This window comes from Macadamia integrifolia, chromosome 14 (genome assembly GCF_013358625.1).
Source record: "Macadamia integrifolia cultivar HAES 741 chromosome 14, SCU_Mint_v3, whole genome shotgun sequence".
In the NCBI taxonomy this organism is placed as follows: domain Eukaryota; kingdom Viridiplantae; phylum Streptophyta; class Magnoliopsida; order Proteales; family Proteaceae; genus Macadamia; species Macadamia integrifolia.
The window spans coordinates 29,070,410-29,092,236 of record NC_056570.1 but is presented as its reverse complement, the minus strand read 5'-3'; the positions used below and the strand labels follow the sequence as shown (position 1 = coordinate 29,092,236).

Genomic DNA, 21,827 nt, shown 5'->3' with positions numbered 1-21,827 from the left:
GAGCTCTTGGCTTGTTATTAACCATTCGGCGATGAACTATTCTGTCTTCAGTTTGAGTCCTTTGATTTCTTTCCCCCTTTGGAGTCACTCATGTTATTAACATATCACCATCCTTTCTCCTATGGTCAATGATCAGTAGTAGACAGAAAGCATATAAATTACATTTACACAGTATTGCACAATTCATGACTTGTCTAAAAGCAATCAATTGGAGGGAGATGCGACAGATAGTCCACATTGAAAAGCATGACCCCATTGCTGCAGTGTCATATGTAATCCTACTTAACCTTACATGCCACTTCTTTGGGGCCCATCGAAGTTTGACACATGACAAATGTTAGGGCCCGTGCAGGAACCAATGGCTTCTTTCCTTTTATGTCCATGTATAAATTTATTGTAAGAGTGGGGGTTGAACAAAAGCACTTCTCAATATTCCATAAAAAGAAGAGGGGGAGGATCTTTTTGAACATGTGGCAAAAAGATTTCATACGTTGGAGGGAGCGGGGGCATTTCATTTGAGGAGAAAAGAGATAGACCTAGAAATGCTATTGTATCCTACTCCAGTGGCTAAAAAAATTTCTTCCAAATACCTGTTAATGCTCAACTACCAAGCAAAATGCTTCAAAATGCATATATAATTATACTGTGTAAAACTTTTTTGAGCAGACTAGCCTTGATAAGCTCATCAAAGTGGACTATCTTCAGTGTTCTACGTGTAAGAATGATTTGGCAAAACGTGCTCGTTGGGTAGGTGGTAAAAGGTCTAGAGACCTATCATGTCTCAAATTTCGAATGCATAATTCAATCAAATTATCTCCTTGTGCATTGGCATGAATTTCTATGTATAGTCACACATGCCTACAGTTCTTTGACCACTGTTGTGCATTCTCCCAGAGAAAGGTAAGCTGTCCATAAATTTGGGCATTTTTCAATTTGCCACCTATTTAGGTCATCTTGTTAAGCTTATCATGGTGGGCTGCTCTAAAAAAAATTACCCTTATAAATTTGTAGGGGCTGGCTTTCATATATGGTCATGAATGAAATACACTCAACACTTCAACCATTGGGTAGAAACACAAGAATGGAATAGTCCAATCCAATGAGTGAAGTGTTGGTCATATGAGCTGTTCCATACATGATTATTTATGGAATCTCACTCAATTGTATTATATCGTATTCCATGAAAAAATTACGGAGAAATAATGCTACCCAATCGTGTGCTCCACCCAGACACATGGGTGGTAAAATGATCATTATGTCCCCCTATTGATTGATTGTGCACACACTTCTATTGGCCCCTGCATGGGCATAGGCCACAAGACCAGGTAGTGTTTCCTCTCACAAAAAATTCATTTTTGATAAGCTTTTCTTGTAATAATGATTTGGTAATTATGACTAGGAGATGTGTGTAAATGCTTTATATGAATTTTCAAAGTCTAATTCAATTAAATACTCTCATTTTGTATTGGATGTATGTATCCCCATACATGTCTATCTACACATGTACGCCGTGAGCATTCCTACCAATACATGCATTCTCTAAATAGTCTTGTTTTCTCAAATCTTTATTTATTTATTTATTTTTCTTTTTTCTTTTTTCTTTTTTTCTTTTTTTTTTTTTTTTTTTGTTGAAAAATATTTATGTTACTACCTCATGCGGAAAAAATTGACTGGATGATCTTCCCTGTAGTTTCTGGTGCTCCAACTGACCTGCACAGAAGAGAGGACAAGGGAGAGCCAGGCTGACCCGACAAGGGACTCTCCGATGTCTAAGTCAGATCTTTCCACAGCAGATGCTCAAGAGAGTATTTTCAGTAAAAGAAGTGATTGATCCCCCTTGATGGAGGCTTACCTTGATATTTATAGGCTGCTGATGGAAGGAGGATGAGAGACGTTTGTGGAGAGTTTTGTTAGGCGTAGAGTCCTTGAGGGTAATGGCTCTCTAAGGCTGGAAATATTCCAGATGCTAGGGTATACCAGGAGAATATTCCCCTCTTATCTCGGAAATGCCAACCGCGTGAGGGTTAGATGTCTTTGGTGACGTGTAGTGGATAGAGTCTTATCCTTATGAATAGGGATTATGTTCCTTGATTATAGGAAGTGGACAAGAGCATGTTTCTGGGAACTTTGTTGTTGACGTCGGGCCGAAGTGACAGCTCGGGCTGATGGAGGACTGAGGTGGCAGCACAACTTGATGGAGTGTCAAGGAGGCAGCTTGGGCTGATGAGATGCCGAGGTGACAGCTCGGGCTGATGGAGGGCTAAGGTGGCAGCACGGCCTTATGGAGGACTGAGGTGGCAGCACGACTTGATGGAGTGTCAAGGAGGCAGCTTGGGCTGATGAGATGCCGAGGTGACAGCTCGGGCTGATGGAGGGCCAAGGTGGCAGCACGGCCTGATGGAGTGCCGAGATGGCAGCTCAGGCTGATAGAGGACCAATGTGACAGCACGACTAAATAAGGTATCAGTGCAGCATTGGTCAAAACGCTCCTTGCCCGTGCCGTGGTTAAGGAGAAATGCCCTCATCACTACCTGACAAATTCTGTTTAAGCTGACTTTTTAAATGAGATCGATGAACTTTGTGGCCGACCTGTCAATTAGGCAGCATCATATCTACCTCTGTAGCATATAGCTGGGCCACCTTAATAAGATTTTATTGCAAAATATCAAACACTATCGATGTCTACTGGCAATATCATAGACCAATTTGAATCTTTTTACTTGACAATTGTAATAACGCCATCACTGATAAACCTAGATTTGCTTATGAGTTGATATCTGTATTCAATGTAAACTTCTTCATTGGAGAATGGAGACAGCCCCCATTTCGCTGTTCATTGATTAAAAAAGAAAAAATGTGAACAATAATTGAATTGACACAAAACAAATTCGAAAGAGAATTTTCGATTATGTTCTCTACGTTACCGACAGGGAAAGGATTGGATCAAATTCTATTGAGTCTGACTTGTGAGAATTTTTCAATGTTTCATTATATCACTTGGCAAACTCTGAACTCAAATGCAGTACCCACAAAAATGGGTGGGGGATACCATGGGCTATACAATTGCCCAAGGTATCCTGTAAACCCCTACAATAGAGAGCACCTAATTTTTGAGTTAACAACGCATAAAAGGCACATCGCCCTTGAAGCTCTCGAAGTTCCCGCAATAAAGCTATGCTTTGTTCACACGAATTGGTTGCCCATCCAATAACTGCGAAGAACCAAGATACATTAGACATTTGAAATATTAAAATCCATCATGAACTCCTACAATAGGAGGAAACAACTTATGCGCATCTTCTGGATATTATTCCTCATCTATTTTCTATGTTGAGTTGGGGGGGGGGGGTAAAAAATTTCCAGGATACAGATTCCTACTTGGGAATGTAATGAAATTATTTAGCTCTATCGAAGTGCTGGTCCACTTCTCAGTCGGGCTATAGGCCCAGAATTGCATTGGTCAGACAGCTCCTGACCACCTGAACTAGAGCAAAATCACGAGGTGAATGACCACATCAAATGTGAGAACTTGGACATCAGAAAGACGAACTGAATCTCCACCAAAAACCTCCAGACAACCTCTCAGGTAAAACCATGGAACTACATAGGCAAAATAAGCCTCTTTAGGTGCATATAGCAGCATGGCCACTATCTACAGTCCACATAACTATGCATTTATGGCATATGCTGTGTTTAGTTATGTTGTCCTAAACATTCTTTCATTAGCCTGAGAGTGTAAGAAAATGTAACGGAAAAATTTTTAAAAGAGAAAAAAAAAATGCCAGCAAACACAGCCTAACACACGTGTATACTGATCCCTCATATGCTTCCAACTATAAACATAAATGTCTGTCTTAGAATTAATGCTTCATATAGACTTGATGAAAGCTTCAAAGAACTTACCACATTGTTAAACGATGAAATTGCAGCTTCTACATCATCATCTGTAGAAAATGTCACAAACCCATACCCACTCGATTTTGAAGTCCCCGGTACGCGTGAGATTTTTACACTCAAAACCTTAACCTTCTCAGCAAAGAAATTGGTAAGAGTATCTAAAGTTACTGTCTTTGCAAGATTTCCTACATAGACCTTGTGGGGACTGTCAATAAATTGGGATTCCTCAGCTTGGAGGGGTAGATCCACACTCTGCAAAGGTTTCTCTGTTACATTAACTTTGATTTGACGACCTCCAATTTCCTGCCATCCAGTACATGGAACACAAATGGGACTACAGCTTTAGCCTATCACGAAATCCTCATGAAATAATTTACATAAAGAGTGAATTCATGATTTCTTTTATGATAATATTATTGTTTATAAGGGTTGATAATAATATTCTTTCTTTCACATTATTGTTTTGTATAACCAAAACTACAACTTACTGTGCCACTGAGCTTCTCGATCACTGCATTTGCATCCTCAACAGTCTTCATATTGACAAATCCAAAACGCCGGCTCCTCCCTGAATACTTATCATACATCACCTGCGGCAAGAGAATGACAAAGATAATCTACCTCAAAAACATAATCAAACCCAGTTGCCTGGCCTTTTTCTATATCTTCTTTCTTTTTTTTATTTTCCGCTTTTTTTGTTATCTTAATTGTGACTATGATAGCTTAAAAGATGTCATTACTTTGGTTTTCTGACAATAAAGCCACCAAATTATGCTGTCTGCACTTGCAAAATAAAGAGTCTCCTTTCCTATTGTTAACTATTTTAAATATGGCAATGAAAATGGGTGATTGGCCTACATCATACGGTATGGACAAAAACTTACTGAGTTATTCTTAAATAAGGTGAGGTTTACCTTATGCCATCCCACTATAAATTATTCTTAAATAAGAAAGTCAAAACCCTAATTCTTTTTCCTTTACCTGATGAGTACAATAGCGGAAGGCATTCCACAGTGAGTACTTTAAAGAGCCTTCCCATCTGCTAGGATAAAAAGAATGAAACCTCACCTGATGATTTGTAACCATTTACCAACGGGGGCAAAATACTTCGAAGGGAAAATTTCACAGAACATTCTTGAGGTTTTTAAAATATAGTTATCCTCCTCTAGAGCTCTGATGTCAGATTCTACATTAGACAAGCATCCCTTTGTTAATAGCCAAAATTATTTGATGGGTAATTTTCAAAGACGGTTTTAACTCCAGCTAATGCAAAGGAAAAGAAAAGAAGCTATGGCTAAGCCTATAGTTTGCATTAAGATTGTCCCTTCACCTCTTCTTCTCCAATGGTGGCGTATGTAGGCCAATGGTAATGGAAATATCTTAGTTCATCTGCCACCACTCATTTATTCCATCTTTTCTGTGCTTGTTAATAAATCATCTGCCATTTCAAAAATGAACAAACTAGATCAACATAGTTGTCAAGGCGCTGTCTAGGCGTCCGGGGAGTTTTCAAGTGCTGGCGGTTACCCACCTTATTCTAACTTAAGGCAGGGGTGCCTTGGGACTTTGGGAGTCGTTTAGGCATCACCTAGGGCACCTAGGTCCCTGGGTGGTCAATTTTTAACTTTTACTTACGTTGTTTTCCCCTTTAAATGTTGTTGTTTCTAATATTTTTATTGGCTTGTGTACAAGTTTATGTATAGGTGAGAAGCATTGGATCATTTAGTACCCCCTTCCCCCCCCCCCCCCCCCCCCCCCCAAAAAAAAAATGAAACTTTCACTTCCCTTGTTCTCCTTCTCTTGTTTACTTGCATTAATTTTTCCTCTAAATTATGCTATTTCTAACATAATGATTTCCTGTAATGATGTTGCTAGATATGATGGCAAATTAGTACACAGATTTGATCTATAGTAGTAGCCTTGTGCACTGGGTTGCTCTTTTTTTTATTCAATCTGTATTTTTGTAGCTGTAATGCTGAGCATAATTATATTATTGCTACACTAGATATAATGGATATATAAAAAAATTACCAGTCGGGCACCTTGTCACGTAATTGCTTAGGCGGCCATCCAATGCCTTGGGTCGCCTAAGCTCCTTGACAACTAAGTAGAGCAAACATATTCACTACAATGAGTAATTTGACATTTTTCAGTGGATGCAAGATCATGTAGATGGCTGCAATGGCAGCAGGTCACACTCTAAACTCATCCACCTCCCCTTCCCCTTTCCCACCGAGGTTCCATGCATATTACATAGTATGCCAAAGAAACAGACCAAAAGAGTAACAGAGGCAACACCTCCACAGTAGTTTAGGGATGAAGATATGAGTAATACTGCCAGTGCCAGCCAATTGTTCTGCCATAGTGTATCTCTTACAATATTAGTTAAATCAATTTTGAAGGACTTCTTACTTCTGATAAACTATACTTATCTTTCCAAGAAAGGCGGGGGCGGGGGCGGGGCGGGGCGGGGGCGGGGGGGGGGGGGGGGTGAGGGAGGAGAGACAAATGACTTCTCCTGAACCTGTATTTTCTTGACAATTCTTATTAATTAGCATTACCTGAAAATATCAAAATTTCCTAATATGATACCTTCCAATTTTGACATGATTTTTCTTAAAATACTTTCAAAGCAGTTCTATTCGCAAAGCAGAGGAGATCAGTTATACTGCTAGCCTACTGTCCAGCAGAGGATGGAGGGTGTTTCATCCATCCTGGTCCAAACTTGGGGACACAATTTCTCTTTTCCCCCTAGCTACTAAAGTATAGCAATATTCTCGTAGCTGTTAACGTTGCTGGTTTGTAATAGAGTAGGGGTTGGAGAAAACCTTTGAACCTTCTTGGTATCTTCGTGCCAGACATCTTGAGTTCTTTGTGAAAAACAAATACAATGAATATAAAGGGAAGAAGAATTTCTCTAAATACCTCGGCCTTCTCAACTTCTCCGTGTTCCGAGAATATTCGTGTAAGTTCAGCATTATCCACAGTCCGGGGAATATTTCCGACGTACAATCTCTTCGCTGCCTCGGACGGTAGATCTTGCGTCGACACAGAGGCTTCTTCGGCAACAGCATAGGCACTTAAGGGTTTTGAAGGGTTTAACTTGAGAAAAGTTGCAGCTACTCCATGAGAACTGGGAAGAGAACCTGTTCTGGGAAGATGGAGAAAGGGTTTTGTTGGCGTTTTTGTATTGATTAGGAACGATTTTGACGATTGCTGGAAAATAGTCGGAGGTACCAAAGAAGAGATTGACGCCATGACGAATATAACCTAAATCTAAAGCTTCAGAGTAAAGAACTTCTAGGGTTTTGCATTCTGCAGAGCCAAAAGAGGTTGGATTTTGCACTGGACGATGGAGAGTGGAGACTCTGGAGCTACGGTGGTGGTGGATAGAGAAATGAGACATTATCCGGTTCCGCGCTGGCCCATATATATACGCTATCAGTTACTTTGGTGCGCCGTGTGCGCAACACGTACGGAAGCCTTTAGCCTTCAAGCATCTTAGCGGGAAAGGGATAGATCATGCGCAACGTGAATCACTGGCTGGTCGTCCAATGATTCAATATATACCGTTCATTTGGTACGACATCTCACCAACAAATGATAATCTGACCTTTCCACTAATGAACGGTAGAGATTCATTTATTGTATCAGTGATATCTACGCAGTACAAACATTGAAATACCTCTTCTACAAATCTCACACTAACGGTATCAAATTTGGTCAATTTCAAGTCTCGAGGTGTGATCAGGTGAGGTAATAATAACCCTAGCTTCTCGGCTTCGAGGTCGGTAGTCATGCTTGTCCATGCGAGCTTCGCCTGCAACTTCTAAGGATGAAACTATGGCTTTAGAGGACGGGATTGGAGCATCATCTCGGAAAGGCTCAGTTCTAAAGATCTTTCTCACTTATTAAAGTTTTGTTGATCTCGAAGGACATTCCAATGGATACCGGCGGTAGTAGTGAGGGTCCGGTGGAACCAAAGAAGGGAAAATCTAAGACGCCACGAAAAGCGAAGGAAAGCGTTCTAAAACAGAGTCAGTTGTTGTGCCAGAGAAGCTCTGTATCTATGCTTGGTATTTTTAATTCTTAAGTTCTTCTGTTGAGCTATAATTTGTGTTTTTTGCAGAATCTCCGGCGGAGTTTTTCGCTGAGAATAAGAACATCGCAGGATTTGATAATGTAAGTTCTGTCCATAATTTGGTTTTCAATATTGTGGTATCAGATTATGAAAGGAGGTGATTTTTTTAGCTTCTCTGTTTGGAATGGTATTGTCCCTTACTGATTTCTGCTAATTTGTAGAGATTTGTCCGCACTTCTCTTTCTTATTTTCCAATTTGATGCATGATTGATATGGCAGTATGTCCTTATGTATTTTCAAATTTAAATAATGTTGGTGAATTGAACTTTTGAATTTCAGCCTGGGAAATCTCTTTACACCACTGTGAGAGAACTTGTTGAAAATGCACTTGATTCAGCGGAATCCATTTCCGAGCTTCCAATTGTAGAAGTGACAATGTAAGCAGTTGTATAAGTCCTAACATATTAATGTAGCTTTGTAGGCATCATCTGTACATCCATGATCTATATGTTCATGATTACTTATACACCATAGTTATAAACCTTCAATAAATATCAGTTTGTATGGACAATATCCACCCATTATGTTGATTTTTCCCTGGCAGAGAGGAGATTGGGAAAAGCAAGTTTAATTCTATGATTGGGCTTATTGATCGGGAGCGCATCGATGAGGAGCTTTATGATGATTTTGAGACTGCTAAGGCTCGTGAGGTTTGATGTGGTTTTCTGGCTATCTTCTTTTGGTGTTAGCAATTTTTATATAGTGAATAATCATTCTATATTTTTTTTCCTCCTTGATTCATACAGAGCTGTTTCTTCTGTTATCCTCTTGCAGAAGCGCCTTGCTAAAGAAGCTCGTGATCAAGAAATCCTAGGAAAGAGTGTTGCCCTTGGAAAGAAAGTCAAAGAACCCTCAGCTCAAAAGAGCATGAAGGGTCGGGGTGAGGCCTCATTTTTCAGGGTAACCTGTAAGGTGTGACTCACTATTTGTCACAATCTCTTTATGATAGACTTTTGCTTCTGTTATTATTTTACAATTTCCCTCCTTGGTTTAACCATTTTTTACCTCAACAACCGTCATGCAACATCATTGTGGGATAAACACTTGACGGTGCTATGTGGTTTTAATGTAGGATAATGGAAGAGGAATGCCACATGATGACATCCCAAATATGTTTGGACGAGGTTCTGAGAATGATTTATTTGACCACTTCTAATTGGCAGTGTTTATGCACTCATTGGTTTAAAATATAGTCTTTACAAATTAAGCTGGTCATTTTCTACATTATAGACTTATACTTGTTAAATCCTTGAGAATGAAGTGTTCAAGATTTTTTGCCAATAATTTTTTAAGCTTTTCCATATTATCTTGCATATCTGCAGTTTTATCTGGGACTAAATATGGGTTAAAGCAGACACGTGGAAAATTTGGACTTGGCGCAAAGATGGTCAGTTTTATTCACCCCTTATAGCTTTTCATTACCTGATGGATTCATGTAGCTTTAAGTACAATCATGAATCTTTGATGTCATCTTTGATATTATTAATTTTTTTTCTGAAGGATCATTTATCTCTTTAAATTCTGATAACAAAATATGAAAAGAGAATACCTCACATTCTGCGTATATAGAAGTTTTTATTGAACCTGGAAATTAACCCTTGAGTATACCTAGGCTCCAGGAGTTACCTCAAAATACTATAATGATCAACTACTCATCACAACTGATGTAAATTTGTGACACTCGTAGTTTTTGTTCACTCAGTTCACTCAATTCATCCTATGCGGGCCGTCTTGAGCTTGCCAGATCTGTCCTCCAATCCATGTACCTATATATGTCAGGGATCTTCACCCTCCCGCCCCCCACTATAAAAGCCATTGAGTCCCTCATCAGTTCCTTCCTCTGGAAAGGAACTGACTCTACCCAATTCCTCCGCCCTCCAGCTGGTCTTCTGTCTGTATGCCCAAAGCCGAGGGTGGTCTTGGCCTTCGGAGCATCAAAGATATGAACAAAGCGGTCATCCTCAAGCTGATTTGGAAAATTGCTTCAAAGCAAAATAGCATATGGGTCTCCTTGGTTTACTCTCACCTCCTCAAGTCCAACTCCATCTGGGCTGCTATCCATCTTCCTGACTATTCGGGGATTTGGCGAGGCAGCCTTCACCTCAAACCGATTGCCCTCGAGGCCATCTCCTACTCTATAGGTAATGGCGCCTCGACTTTTCTCTGGCTGGATCCCTAGCATCCCTCGGGTATCCTCCTTCACCTTCTCAGTCCCAGGACCATCTATTCCTCAGGTTTGGAGAAGATGGCCCCTGTTTCATCTATCCTCTTCCCGGATGGCTGGGCCTCCTCCCCCCTCCCAACCTCCCTGAGCATCATTTGAGCATCCCTCCCCCCTTCCCCGGAACCATTTGGACCCATAGTTAGCAAATTCGGATTCAGGAATTATTCGGACGGAGAATTATTCGGAATAATTCGGACGATTAATTTAAGGATTCGGTCAAAAAAGCGGTCAAAAAATCTTATTGGGGTTTTAAAAAAAAAAAATTTGTTTTTTTATTTTTTTATTTTTTATTTTTGGTTTTTTTTTTTTTGGTTTTTTTTTAAAATAATGTTTAAATGGACCGAATAATTCGGTTTAATTCGGATTCGGTCCGAATTATTCGCGATTTATATTCATTTTGGAAAAAGTCACGAATTTTAAAGAATTTTATTTTTAATTCGGATTCGGTCCGAATTTTTGATAAAATTCTTTAAAATTCGGTTCGGCCGAATAATTCGCGAATTATTCGGCCGAATTGATAACTATGTTTGGACCTAGAGGACTCTATCACTTGGAACCCTTCCTCTCCAAAAAGTTCAGCTTCTCCTCTGCCTGGAACCTCGTTAGGATTAAGGGCCAACCAACCCTTTGGTGTAAAATCCTTTGGTTCAAAGGCCATATCCCTCGTCACAGTTTCACTGCCTGGCGGGCCCTCATTGACTGTCTTCCCACCCAGTCTTTCCTCCTCCGCCGCCACATCCAGGTCCCTCCTGCCTCCTGCCTCCTGCCTGCTGCCTGTTGCCTGTTGCCTGTTGCCTGCTGCCTGCTGCCTCTGCTAGAGAGGCGATGAATCTATGGACCACCTCTTCTTCTCTTGCCCCTTTTCCTCCTCTACTTGGAAGAATGTCCTTTCTCACTGCTGGCCCATTCATAGGAGAATCCTCCCTTTCAATAGGGAATGGATTTGGATCGATATGTCCTTTCAGGGCCCCACCATCTGTGACACTATTGGCAAACTTGCTTTTTGTGCCGCCATAAGCCACATTTTTGATGGAGAGAAATTTTCGTAGATGGGCTACCAGCTCCCGTTCCTTTCATGGGATTTGGAAGGCCATCTCCTTCGATGTCTCCACCAAAGTTGCCTCCATCCCGCCCCGCTCTGTTCCCGACTCCCCCCGGAACTGACACATCATCCACTCATGGAGCCTTCAAATATCCTCTCCTCCCCCCCCCCTCCCCTTGACGGATTGTATCCCCTAGTTTTTTTCTTCTTGTGCTTGCCCCTTTGTTAAGCCTCATGCCTCCCCCCCCCTTCTTCCCTTTGTATAGTCCTCTCTTCTGGGTTAGATATATTTTATTCATCCCAAAAAAAAAAAAAATGATATGAAATATCACAATAAAATCCAACTCCCTCACAAGTAACTTTTCTGCTTTCCCTTTCTTGCAGTATTATTGCAACAATAAAGTGCTTCAAACTTCTTAGCTTGCATTTTTCCTTCTTTTACCTTTTCTCCTAACAATGGCACAAAGTATTTTACGGTAGTTTGATTGCTCATGAACTTATGCAGGCATTGATTTGGTCAAAGATGAGCACAGGGCTTCCAATAGAGATCTCTTCATCGATGAGGGGCCAAAGTTATACATCATTTTGCAGGCTGGATATAGATATCCATCGGTATGAATGTGAATATCTATATCATGAATTCATATTTTTAGTGTGTGTAAAATGTATATATGTATGTGTATATGGATATTTGTGATGGCCTTGATTTTAATTATGGTCATATTACAGTTGATCTTGGGGAAGCCTGTTCTTTCTAGTATAGACTTAATTAAAGCTTCTGGCCTTGCACGCCAATTTTAAAATGAATAGGAACTTGCATTTTATGTATGGTAATGTGATCATCACTGATTAGCCTTGCTCTATTTTATTTATCCTTGATATGAAGGGCTTCTAGTCTGAGTATGCAAATCTAGTTTAATTCCTTGGTGGACTCCAACATTAATTTAACAGCATTACATCATCATACCTTTTCAAAGTCCAAACTGTCCATGCTCCCTCTTCCATCTGCATGTGGAAAAATATCAAAGAACTGATAGATTATTTTTTATAATCAGGAATGTTCCTCATATTCACTTGCATGAGAAGAAAGAGAACAAGGAAGGATGGCATGGAGCAGAAATTCAAGTTGTCATTGAAGGCAACTGGTCAACTTACCGTGTACGTAGGACTTACGTGGTCCATTTCTTGTGCTTTCATGGGAGCTTCTAACATGGCCGAGGTTCCTTAAAAACAACGTAGAACATTTGAGGCATTGAAATGGTCTCATTTCTTAACTATTTTGCATTTGCAGTCCAAGATATTGCACTATATGCGTCAGATGGCTGTTATCACTCCTTATGCCCAGTTTCTCTTTAAATTTGTCACAGATGCTGCAGAGTATGTGCTTTTACTTAAATACAATTGTCTCTAATTTTTCCTTTTCTAGTCTTCTCTCTAATCTTCCTTTATTTGTTGTTTCACTGTAGCAAAAATGTCACTATTCGGTTTGCTCGAAGAACAGATGTAATGCCACCAGTCCCCTCTGAGACAAAACACCATCCTTCCGCTGTTGATTTATTGCTTATCAAACGCCTTATTGCTGAAACTTCAAAGCAGAACCTTTTGCAGTTTCTCCAACATGAATTTGTAAACATTGGCAAAATATATGCTGAGCGTTTAATTGGTCAGTACAAGGATGCTTCCTACGACACAGTTGTCTACTCTTCTGTTAATGAAAATTTGCGTTCAATCATGCAGGCATTAACGTTGAAAAAGTGTGAACTTATTTTTTAGGGGACGGGTTGACCTACATAACTTCATGAATTCATAAAAGATCTTGTAATTAGCATCTTTCCAACATGTGAATGGTGCTTTGTGGCTTCAGTAGCTCCTGGATATTGAGCAGGCCATCTATAAATGACACTGCACCTCTCATCTGGTTTAGGATTGTTTCTTCCAGAAACTCAAATGGCCCTGAAATGCTGATATTTCACTATTGAGACATTATATTGGAAAAGCAATAACCTGTCTCCTAGTTCCAAGAACAAGGAAGTATTACTTATGTTGATATACATTTGTGAATTTCATCTTACTTTCTTTCTTTCTTTCCCTTCCCATGAACACTCAAAAAAGAGATGCCTGAAACCTTGGTTAAGAAATTGATGAATATATGAAAAACCTATCCTCCTCACTACCTCCTTGGCCACCTAAGAAAAGATTGGGGGTAAATGAAGCACATTTACTCAGTGTAGAATGGTTAAAATGTCAAAAACTCTTTGTGAAGTGAAGAGTGCCTCTATTTCTGAACTCCAACAAATTTATGCCATTCAAATGTTGGCAAAGAGTGATTGTTTGGACTGAATGCATGGACACCTGGCTATATAAAGTGTGCTTATGAAAATTATTCAACTAAATATAATGGTCTTTCATTTTATAGGAGAAATGGGTCCAGATTTTAGTCCAAAAATGGCTGTGAAATCTCTAACATCTCAGCAAATAGTCCGTATTCATCAACTATTTCGTCAGGCTAAATTTGATGACCCTAGTGGTGATGTAAGTGGCTTTTACTCGTGGATTGTCAATGCCTTCTCTGTTGTGTTTGGTTATCATATTGATCCTTAATATGGTTTCTATATTATCTATTTTATTTTGTTCATGCTTTTAATTATCCTGTAGTATTTTACTTTACACTGACAGATATCTGCTACAGTGTCTTAGTCCAGCAGGGGAGTACAATCTTCGTTTAGGAATCATAAAGGAGCTGCATCCTGACATGGTTGCCACATGTTCAGGCAGGTTGTCTTTGATGTCTTATATTGCAAACTGTTTATTTTGTTGCAATTGATCTTTTTCTTATTCTACCATCACTTGACCTTTTAAAGGAAACCTATTCTTTGCCCACAAGGTTTAGGTTTCAAGTGATGGTACAAGCAAGCCACACCTGAACTTAAGGAAAGGTGCTTTAATGGCTGAAATTCTTTAAAACATGAGAGATCCTATACTTCACTGTTGAAAGTTGTTCACAGGCCTAATGCTGGCTGCTCTATGACTGCAGCCCTCAAGTTTTTGAAGGCCATCCATTCATCGTGGAAGCTGGAGTTAGCCTAGGTGGGAAGGATGTTAAGCAAGTAAGTTCTATATGGTGGTAACATGATTAAATATTCCTCCAGAGTGTGCATTAGAGCCAAATTTCTTTCTTTTTACATTGATACCTACTCTAATTTTTCTTCTTTCTTTTTTTTTTTTTTTTTTTTGGGGGGGTGGGGGTGGTTGTGGTTGGGGAAGATGAGGACCAAGAGGCTTGAACCTGAGACCTCCTGTGCTGGTAGGATGGGCTTTAGAGATGAAGATCTTATTCACTCATTGAGAAAGATGAGGAGACCAATTTCCCATATGGTGTTTGTTACTCGACCGATTAACCTCTTGAGAGTTCTATACAGGGCCTATGTGAATCTGTATGAGTTTTATCAACAAGTCTTGCTTTTACAGTTGTAGTCTTCGATTGTGTGTTTATGACTGCTTGAATTTGGTCTTGCATCACAACTGAACCACTAAACTCAACTTTGTACACCTTATTGCAACCACTTGAGGTGGCTGCAAGAATCCTTTTTTGCCATTGTACTCTGTTCAAGGGTAGTCATCATCCATGACTTACCTCACTGCTTTGTGACAGGGTTATGTGACAAGGACATGCCCTTCTATCATGCACGCACATATGCCTGTCCTTTTTATGCAGATCCCATTTCAGTTTTATCTTTTCGTTGTCCCTTTCGAGACTGTAATTTGCATCATATGACTCCTCACCAGTGTATTCATTCGTCTTTTGGCACATGTCGTACCGTTACCAATGACTTTTAATCACATTGTCTTCAAATTGATGCAACTGTTAACTTGCCCTCTTATCTTTTCCTAGTGCACCACTTTTCAATCTCAGCATCCTTGTCTCACTTACACATACATATTACATAAGTTGTTTCTTTGATCCACAACATCCTGCTCCATAAAGCATTGCTGTTCATACAGGTTTGTAATCATCTTGATAGAATTTAGCCTTAGTTTTACTAATCAAAACAAGTACCCTTAGGGATGTAGTTCAGAAGAACATGAAGGTCAGCAGCAAACCAGGCCATTGGCTAGGCCAAGATGTATAGTTTTGAGTTCCAATGGGTTATATGGGTCATGGGATTTTAGTTTTTTGGGTTTACTATTGCAAACCAATTCTGTAACCCAAATATAAGGGATTTAAGGTCTATACGGGTTTAATGTTAGTTTCTATTTCTTAAGTTCTAGAAGAGTTTCTATTTTGTGGAACACGAAGTTATAAAGGATTCCTCCTTCCTCACATGGGGGGTTTCCTATTTTGCTTATTCCTATGAAGTTATAAATAAAGAGGAAGGGATCATACCTACCCCAACGATTTGAACAATTTGTTAAGCTTATGCTTGCTAGACAGAGCATAGTTCTATGGGAATCAGAACTGCTCACTTTTGGGATGTAGTACAAAAACTTTGGTGGGATGCTAAGTTTGGAGTTGGTGGGATTCCTTCTAAACAGCCAGGTGAGAGGCCTGACAATATCCTTCTTCTTCTTCATTCAAGTTTCAGATCAAGTCATAATGCTGCCTTAGCAAACTATTCCTTCCATCGAATTGAAGTTCTGTTGGGCATTCACAACAGATTCTTATGTGCTGTTACAACTTTTCTCCATCCTTACTTTCTATTTCTCTACTTCTTATCAAATCTGATTCATATGCTATTTCTGTCATCAGTTACTAAATCTATTCTGTGTTTCTATTTTGGGTTCTAGTTGCTATTTTTATGAGTTATTAAATCTAAACTTCCTCTTTCAGCTACTTTCTATTTTAGTAACTCCTTGATATTTCCAATTCTGACTTTCTAAATTCTAGTTTATTCTTATTGTTTTGTATTAGTTTCTAATCTGAGTTTCTATTTTGGTTACCTGATATTTTTGAGACTATCCCATATCTCAAATCATACCATTAGATTTGTAATATTGATATATAGACTTGTTATCCTTGTCAAATAGATTATTCAACCTGATTTTCATGCGTGTCTGAGTTTCCCCTATACCGGCGATTCGGTCGCAAGCTGATCTCCTTCTGGATTCACTAGTCCCAAGTTTAGAACTGCTTTACTTTTTTATTTTTGGTAGAACTGCATTACTTAGTCATAATAGAATGCATCATCAGACCACTTCATAAGTTCCTCCTCAGACTCCTGTTCATCAACCTATGTTTGATATTAGGAGTAATATCCTTGTCAATCTCCTCCTTACTTGACGTTGCATGTCTTTATCATCAATTGCATTAATTGATATTCTAGACCTAGAATAACGTATAAGTGAGAAATTCAAAAACCTGTTCATGCTAGTAATTATATCCAATAGACTGAATCATTATATAGAGTGCTGGCGATAAAGAGTAGAGCCTGTGTATGTAGGTCAATATAATTGTGTAGCATGTGCATTTTTATTTAGAACTGGAGTTCACTTGCAATTAGCCACTTGTTTCCTTTATGTTCCTTGCTTATTTAAGCAGATATGGAACCTCATCACATTGGTAAAGACAATAATATGCGTATTGGTGTCCAACACTTCGCAAAATTTTATATATACAGCTCCCTCACTTCACCAAATATGGTGGGCAATAATATGCGTAAGCAGAGCCAGACTTTGTGGTTTTCTAGGATATTTTGTTATGGACTGGAATTTTGGTATTATTAAACCACTGTAACTTGGTAAGCATGTCTCTAGCAGTTCTGATCTTCCTTTACAACTAAGAAAATAAAAACGGAAAGCTAATGATCATCTGGTAGTTTCCTGTTCTTCTTGTATGCTATTGATTTTAGGGAAATTTACTGCTCCACCCCCTGAAGAATGCCACAATTATAAGACCACCCCTCTGTTTCACCAAATTATACTCTGACCCCCTACTGTCAGTCACTGTTAAGGAATATACCTGATATGCTGATGTCAGCTATTATATTTTATTTTAAATACTAAAATTCCCTTACTAAATGTGAAGTACCTAAAATGCCCACGTAATAAGTCCCACCCCCAAATCGATAGTTAGAATACATTTCTCCTGAACGATGCCGGATATCACAACGGCAGTGGCATCGGCATCGGCATTGGCGACTAGGAACTCACGGCAACCAACAGAGGCTCTCTGCCACACCATTTTTAAAATCTTTATTGGAGTGGACAACTGGGTATTTGAGTCTCTGAGTTTGTTCTTTGATGTGATCTTTAAAGTTAAACAGGGTTTTATGATTTGTATCTCATTCTCTCTCACTGACTTCTCTGTTGGTATCTCCCTGGGCATTTCTTCCTCGCAATAGTTTTGAACATTTCAAGCACTTTGCATTGTCGATCTTCCATTCACCGGAGAAGGTCAATAATGATCAGTACCCCATTTTTCGAAGCTTTTGATAGTTCTGAGTTCTGACTTCTGATCTGTGACACTGAAACTTATTTCCCCATTTACTTTCAAGTTCTTTATTGAATTTTCGTCTGTTTTCCCCTTGATTTACATTTCTGATTCAGATGTTGGTGATGTAGGTTAGTTCAGTTTTGAGTGTTGCTTTACATCTTCCATTGGTTTCATTTTACTATTCTCACAGGATTTAGAATTCCTTTTCTGATCAATGCCAAGAGATTCCCAGTCTTGAAATTGGAAGAGTATGCGTCGTCTCTCTGCTTGCACTGTGTAGTTATCTCAGAAATTTTGAACTCCTACTTCTCTAGTCTCTTATACTTGAACTCTGTTCGTGGATTCATCATAGCAGTTTTCTGATCTTAGACAGAGAAGAAAATAAAAAGGGAAATGCTTAGGTTTTGGGAGAAATTAGAACACGCCACAGTAACCACACGGCTCACACCGCCAAGCTTTTTATGAGCGATAATTTCCTCTTTTGGAAATTCTATATTATTTTTTAGGGATTTTCTCTGGGAGATTATTCTAGATTCTTCGGTAATTGCATTGTGATGATAATACCCTTGTCTGTGCTGTAGCTTAGCCTTTAATTACCCTAATTAATCTTTGAATAGGGTATAATGGTCATTTTAACTTTTCATTTAACAGTGACTGATGGTAGGGGGTCTGAGTATAATTTGATGAATCAGAGGGGGTGTTCTTATAATAGTGGCATTCTCTAGGGGGTGGCGCAGTAAATTTCCTTTGATTTTAATTAATAACCACTTCATTAATTAGGTTCTATCAGTGATCATAACATTCATGAAGCATGTGTGCTGGTCAAACTGTAGGGCCTGAATATTTTCCGATTTGCCAACCGTATTCCACTTCTGTTTGAGCAAGGGGCTGATGTTGTCACAAGGACTGCTATGAAAAGAATCAAGTAAGATATATACGGGTCAAGTCTTTTACATCCTGCACTGTACCTTTTTTAAGTATATTTTTAGCAAAAAGCTATGAAAGTTTACTGAAGCATCATTTTCCAGTTGGAATAGCTACAAGATCAACCAGACACAAGATAAAATCGGTGTGTATGTGAGCATTGTCAGTACAAAAATACCTTTCAAGGGAACTGGAAAAGAATATATTGGAGATGATATAAGTGAGATAGCTTCTGCTGTTAAGGTAGATGACTTTCTATATATTTCAATGCACTTGACCAACGATAATTTTTGGTCTAACAACAATATTTCTCCAGACTTCTATTCGGCAGTGCTGTGTTCAGCTAAAATCCAAGATAGTGAAGAAAATTCAAGCTCGTGAACAGCAAGAGAGGAAACGAAATTTAAGCAAGTAAGCCCTTCTAATTTATCTTGTATTAAAATCTTCCAGGTAAATTAGTTTATCCCCCAAATAAATTTAAGGATGGTGCTTTATTTTATAATCTTTCCTTTGTTACCTGTTGGTACTGTTCATTCTTTAAATTGAAAGAAAGGCCTATGATGTGTGGGTACATGTGGCATAAAAACAAGGTATGGCATCCATGGTAGTGTCTACAACTTTAATGACAACCCATATAAAGGTGACAAACAGCGGTTGGCTGTACAACCTGGTCATATAGGGATTTGTTTGGTATTTTACCCCAATTGAGAAAAGGGTTGAGCTTGGGTTGAATATTATTATTTGTGCTCAACCTAGCCCAACACGCATTGTTATTAAAAACCCATAAATCCTAACCTAGGGTTGATTTTTCAACTGGATTAGTAAACGGGTGAGTTTTGTGTTGGATGCTTCGCTTTGAGCCTGTATGATTAACAGAACTCATTGCCATGATGCTACCCCTAGTTACTATGGATAGAACCAAGTTGAGTTGACCACCAAGGGTAGCATCTTAGAACCCAAACTGAGCCTGTTCCATTTATTAATGGGTTGATTTACTAACAGGAAGCCCAACGGGCCAGGGGTTTAGTTCTGGTTTTGAAGTGTGTTCTCTAGTGAAGAAGTTAGCTTGGTTGCATTGACCATACCCGAACCCAATAAATATTCACTCTGAAGAGTTTAGAATTCCTACAATGAGTATGCAAACACACTGCCTGATCATGTCATCTCTACTGGCCAAAGAAGCACTAGATTGGAAGCAACCATTCAAGTTGACCTTTAATATAGGGTATTTTCTGCACGGATTCTGGTGACTGTCAAATGGTGGGTTCCATCCACTACACAAGGTTTTTGCATCATGTATTCTGCTGGGCCTACCGTCTTAGTTTTCTTCCTAAAAGATGACCTATATTTTCTTGTTCGTAGCCCTATGATCTCGTTACCACCTGTGTGCACACGATTACTTCTTTTCTATATATTGTAGGTACATACCCAATGCTACAGGTGCCATATATGATGTCTTAAAAGAAATGGCAGAGCTACACAGTTCAAAGAGGAAACGCTATGAGGAAGAGGATGTAGAAATACTGAAGAAAGTTTCAGCTCGTGTGATTACGGCAAATACACTACAAGAAAAACTAGCTCAGCATGTTGAACAGGTGGCCTTATATCTGATATTTCATCTTTCCTGCTTCTCAGCCTCATTAGTTGAAGTAAAGATCATGCACTTCGAAAATTAACAAATTATACCACTAGAATCATGTTTGAATGATATTGTACCTGTATACGGTGGATAAAATAAAGGGATCTATATGGCAAGCTTCAAGACTTGGCCTTTGATGACATACAAATATGTGGTTGTGCTGGGCTCCTCCCCTACTCTGAATGGGCTTGAACTGCTTGACTTTTCCACCGCCCATTGTTATATACTGCATGCCTATGTGCATATGCAGCTGTCTGTTTGGTGGGTTTCCTCTTATTGTTGAAATATAGAGGCACCTTAGGTTTTCCTGGACCTTAGGTTTTCGTTTATCTAAACATCTCTTATCACCAACTGTTCTAAATCTGGGTGTTTTGGAGGACCTGATGTGGTTATTACATTTTCCTGTCAAATGTAGGTTGATTATGAGATGGCAGTAGATTATGCCACGCAGAGCGGAGTCAGTGAAGAACCAAGAGAAGATTCCTATATTCAGGCACTAGAAGGTGCGAACCAGTTTGTTGACTTCCATAGTCCTATCTTTGTCTTCAGGCTTTTCCAGTAGGTGTATGTCCATCTCTAGCCACCAAAGACTCTGTTCGCATCAATAAGCGTTTCTCGGTAATGCAAATGGTACATTTACTTGTCTCCTTTTAAGAGGTTTCTCAATGACCCAACTTCTCTCACCAAACCAATTTAGATAGTCATCCATTCCAATTTCCATTCCTCCACCTTTCCATGCTTGTTTTTATTTTGGCATCTTTGCTGCCCAGCATTTTTCAATTTTTTATTTTTTTCTTTATAAACAATAAAGAAACCAAATTTGAGGAGTTAAAGATTTGTAGATTAGTCAACAGGTTGAGTGACAAAATTACTTATGTCGAAACTGATTTGCAGATCTCACAGATCATGTATATAATATGATTTCTTCCAACAGTGTATGTTTTTCATAGTGGACGCTTATTTATATCTGTAGAACTTATTAGTGGGGAAGAGAAGATTTATTTGAGGTAAAGAGGCTTTATTCATTTCATGAAATATAGAGGTTTCATGCGTGGTTTATTCATGTGCCTTGGCACATACAATGAACTATTTCTGAACAAAGTATTTTCAGGATGGCAGAGTCCAGCATGGAATCTATGGATGCACACTTAGTTGTGCCCTGTGAAGGTGATGTGCTATTTCTGATAATTGGAAAGAGAGATTTGGAAGCCACCCATCCTCTTTCAGGCAATAACTATTTAATATTAAAACCTTGAAGTATGTGTATTATACTTTGGGAATCAGTCCCGTGACAGCTCAAACCTGAAGCCTCCCTTGTTGGCCCCCAATATCTGCCACATGACAGAATAGGTGGGGTTCGCATTTCCTAGACGAGTATATCCTAGGTACTCAAAGTAACTGTCAAGTTTGAGCCAAATAGAGTTAGCCATGTAACAGAATAAATTTTTGAAAAATAAAATAGAAATTCAAGTTTAGAAAAAAAAAAAAAATTTAATGGCTGTACTACAACAGATAAATGCCTATACATAG

At 39.1% G+C, this 21,827-nt stretch overlaps 2 protein-coding genes across 2 annotated transcripts; one reads left to right on the top strand and one right to left on the bottom strand.

Annotated features, from left to right (window-relative positions):
* Positions 1-2,920: 2,920 nt before the first annotated feature.
* On the bottom strand, positions 2,921-7,311 carry LOC122060519 (30S ribosomal protein 2, chloroplastic). Its single transcript, XM_042623630.1, has 4 exons — positions 6,823-7,311; positions 4,386-4,487; positions 3,904-4,200; positions 2,921-3,211 (listed from the first exon to the last, which is right to left on the bottom strand). The coding sequence occupies exons 1-4, from the start codon at positions 7,153-7,155 to the stop codon at positions 3,173-3,175; spliced, it is 771 nt and encodes a 256-aa protein (XP_042479564.1). The 5' UTR covers positions 7,156-7,311; the 3' UTR covers positions 2,921-3,172.
* Positions 7,312-7,624: 313 nt separating this feature from the next.
* Positions 7,625-21,228, top strand: LOC122061821 (DNA topoisomerase 6 subunit B). Its single transcript, XM_042625311.1, has 19 exons — positions 7,625-7,934; positions 8,027-8,079; positions 8,318-8,415; positions 8,583-8,688; positions 8,813-8,950; positions 9,111-9,162; positions 9,361-9,425; positions 11,810-11,916; positions 12,360-12,462; positions 12,596-12,681; positions 12,771-12,967; positions 13,721-13,836; positions 13,994-14,079; positions 14,339-14,411; positions 18,568-18,659; positions 18,763-18,901; positions 18,975-19,069; positions 20,079-20,253; positions 20,713-21,228. The coding sequence occupies exons 1-19, from the start codon at positions 7,841-7,843 to the stop codon at positions 20,857-20,859; spliced, it is 2,022 nt and encodes a 673-aa protein (XP_042481245.1). The 5' UTR covers positions 7,625-7,840; the 3' UTR covers positions 20,860-21,228.
* The last annotated feature ends 599 nt before the right edge of the window (positions 21,229-21,827 follow it).

What these genes read in the sequence shown, in the direction of transcription:
- LOC122061821 (XM_042625311.1), top strand. Translation starts at nt 7,841, where the DNA reads ATGGATACCGGCGGTAGTAGTGAGGGTCCGGTGGAACCAAAGAAGGGA. An exon ending in CCAATTGTAGAAGTGACAAT is followed by an intron (nt 8,416 to 8,582) that starts GTAAGCAGTTGT and finishes TTTCCCTGGCAG; the next exon opens with AGAGGAGATTGGGAAAAGCA. An exon ending in CTGGATATAGATATCCATCG is followed by an intron (nt 11,917 to 12,359) that starts GTATGAATGTGA and finishes TTTTATAATCAG; the next exon opens with GAATGTTCCTCATATTCACT.
- LOC122060519 (XM_042623630.1), bottom strand. Translation starts at nt 7,155, where the DNA reads ATGGCGTCAATCTCTTCTTTGGTACCTCCGACTATTTTCCAGCAATCG. An exon ending in GAGAAGTTGAGAAGGCCGAG is followed by an intron (nt 4,488 to 6,822) that starts GTATTTAGAGAA and finishes CTCTTGCCGCAG; the next exon opens with GTGATGTATGATAAGTATTC. An exon ending in TTTCATCGTTTAACAATGTG is followed by an intron (nt 3,212 to 3,903) that starts GTAAGTTCTTTG and finishes GGTTCTTCGCAG; the next exon opens with TTATTGGATGGGCAACCAAT.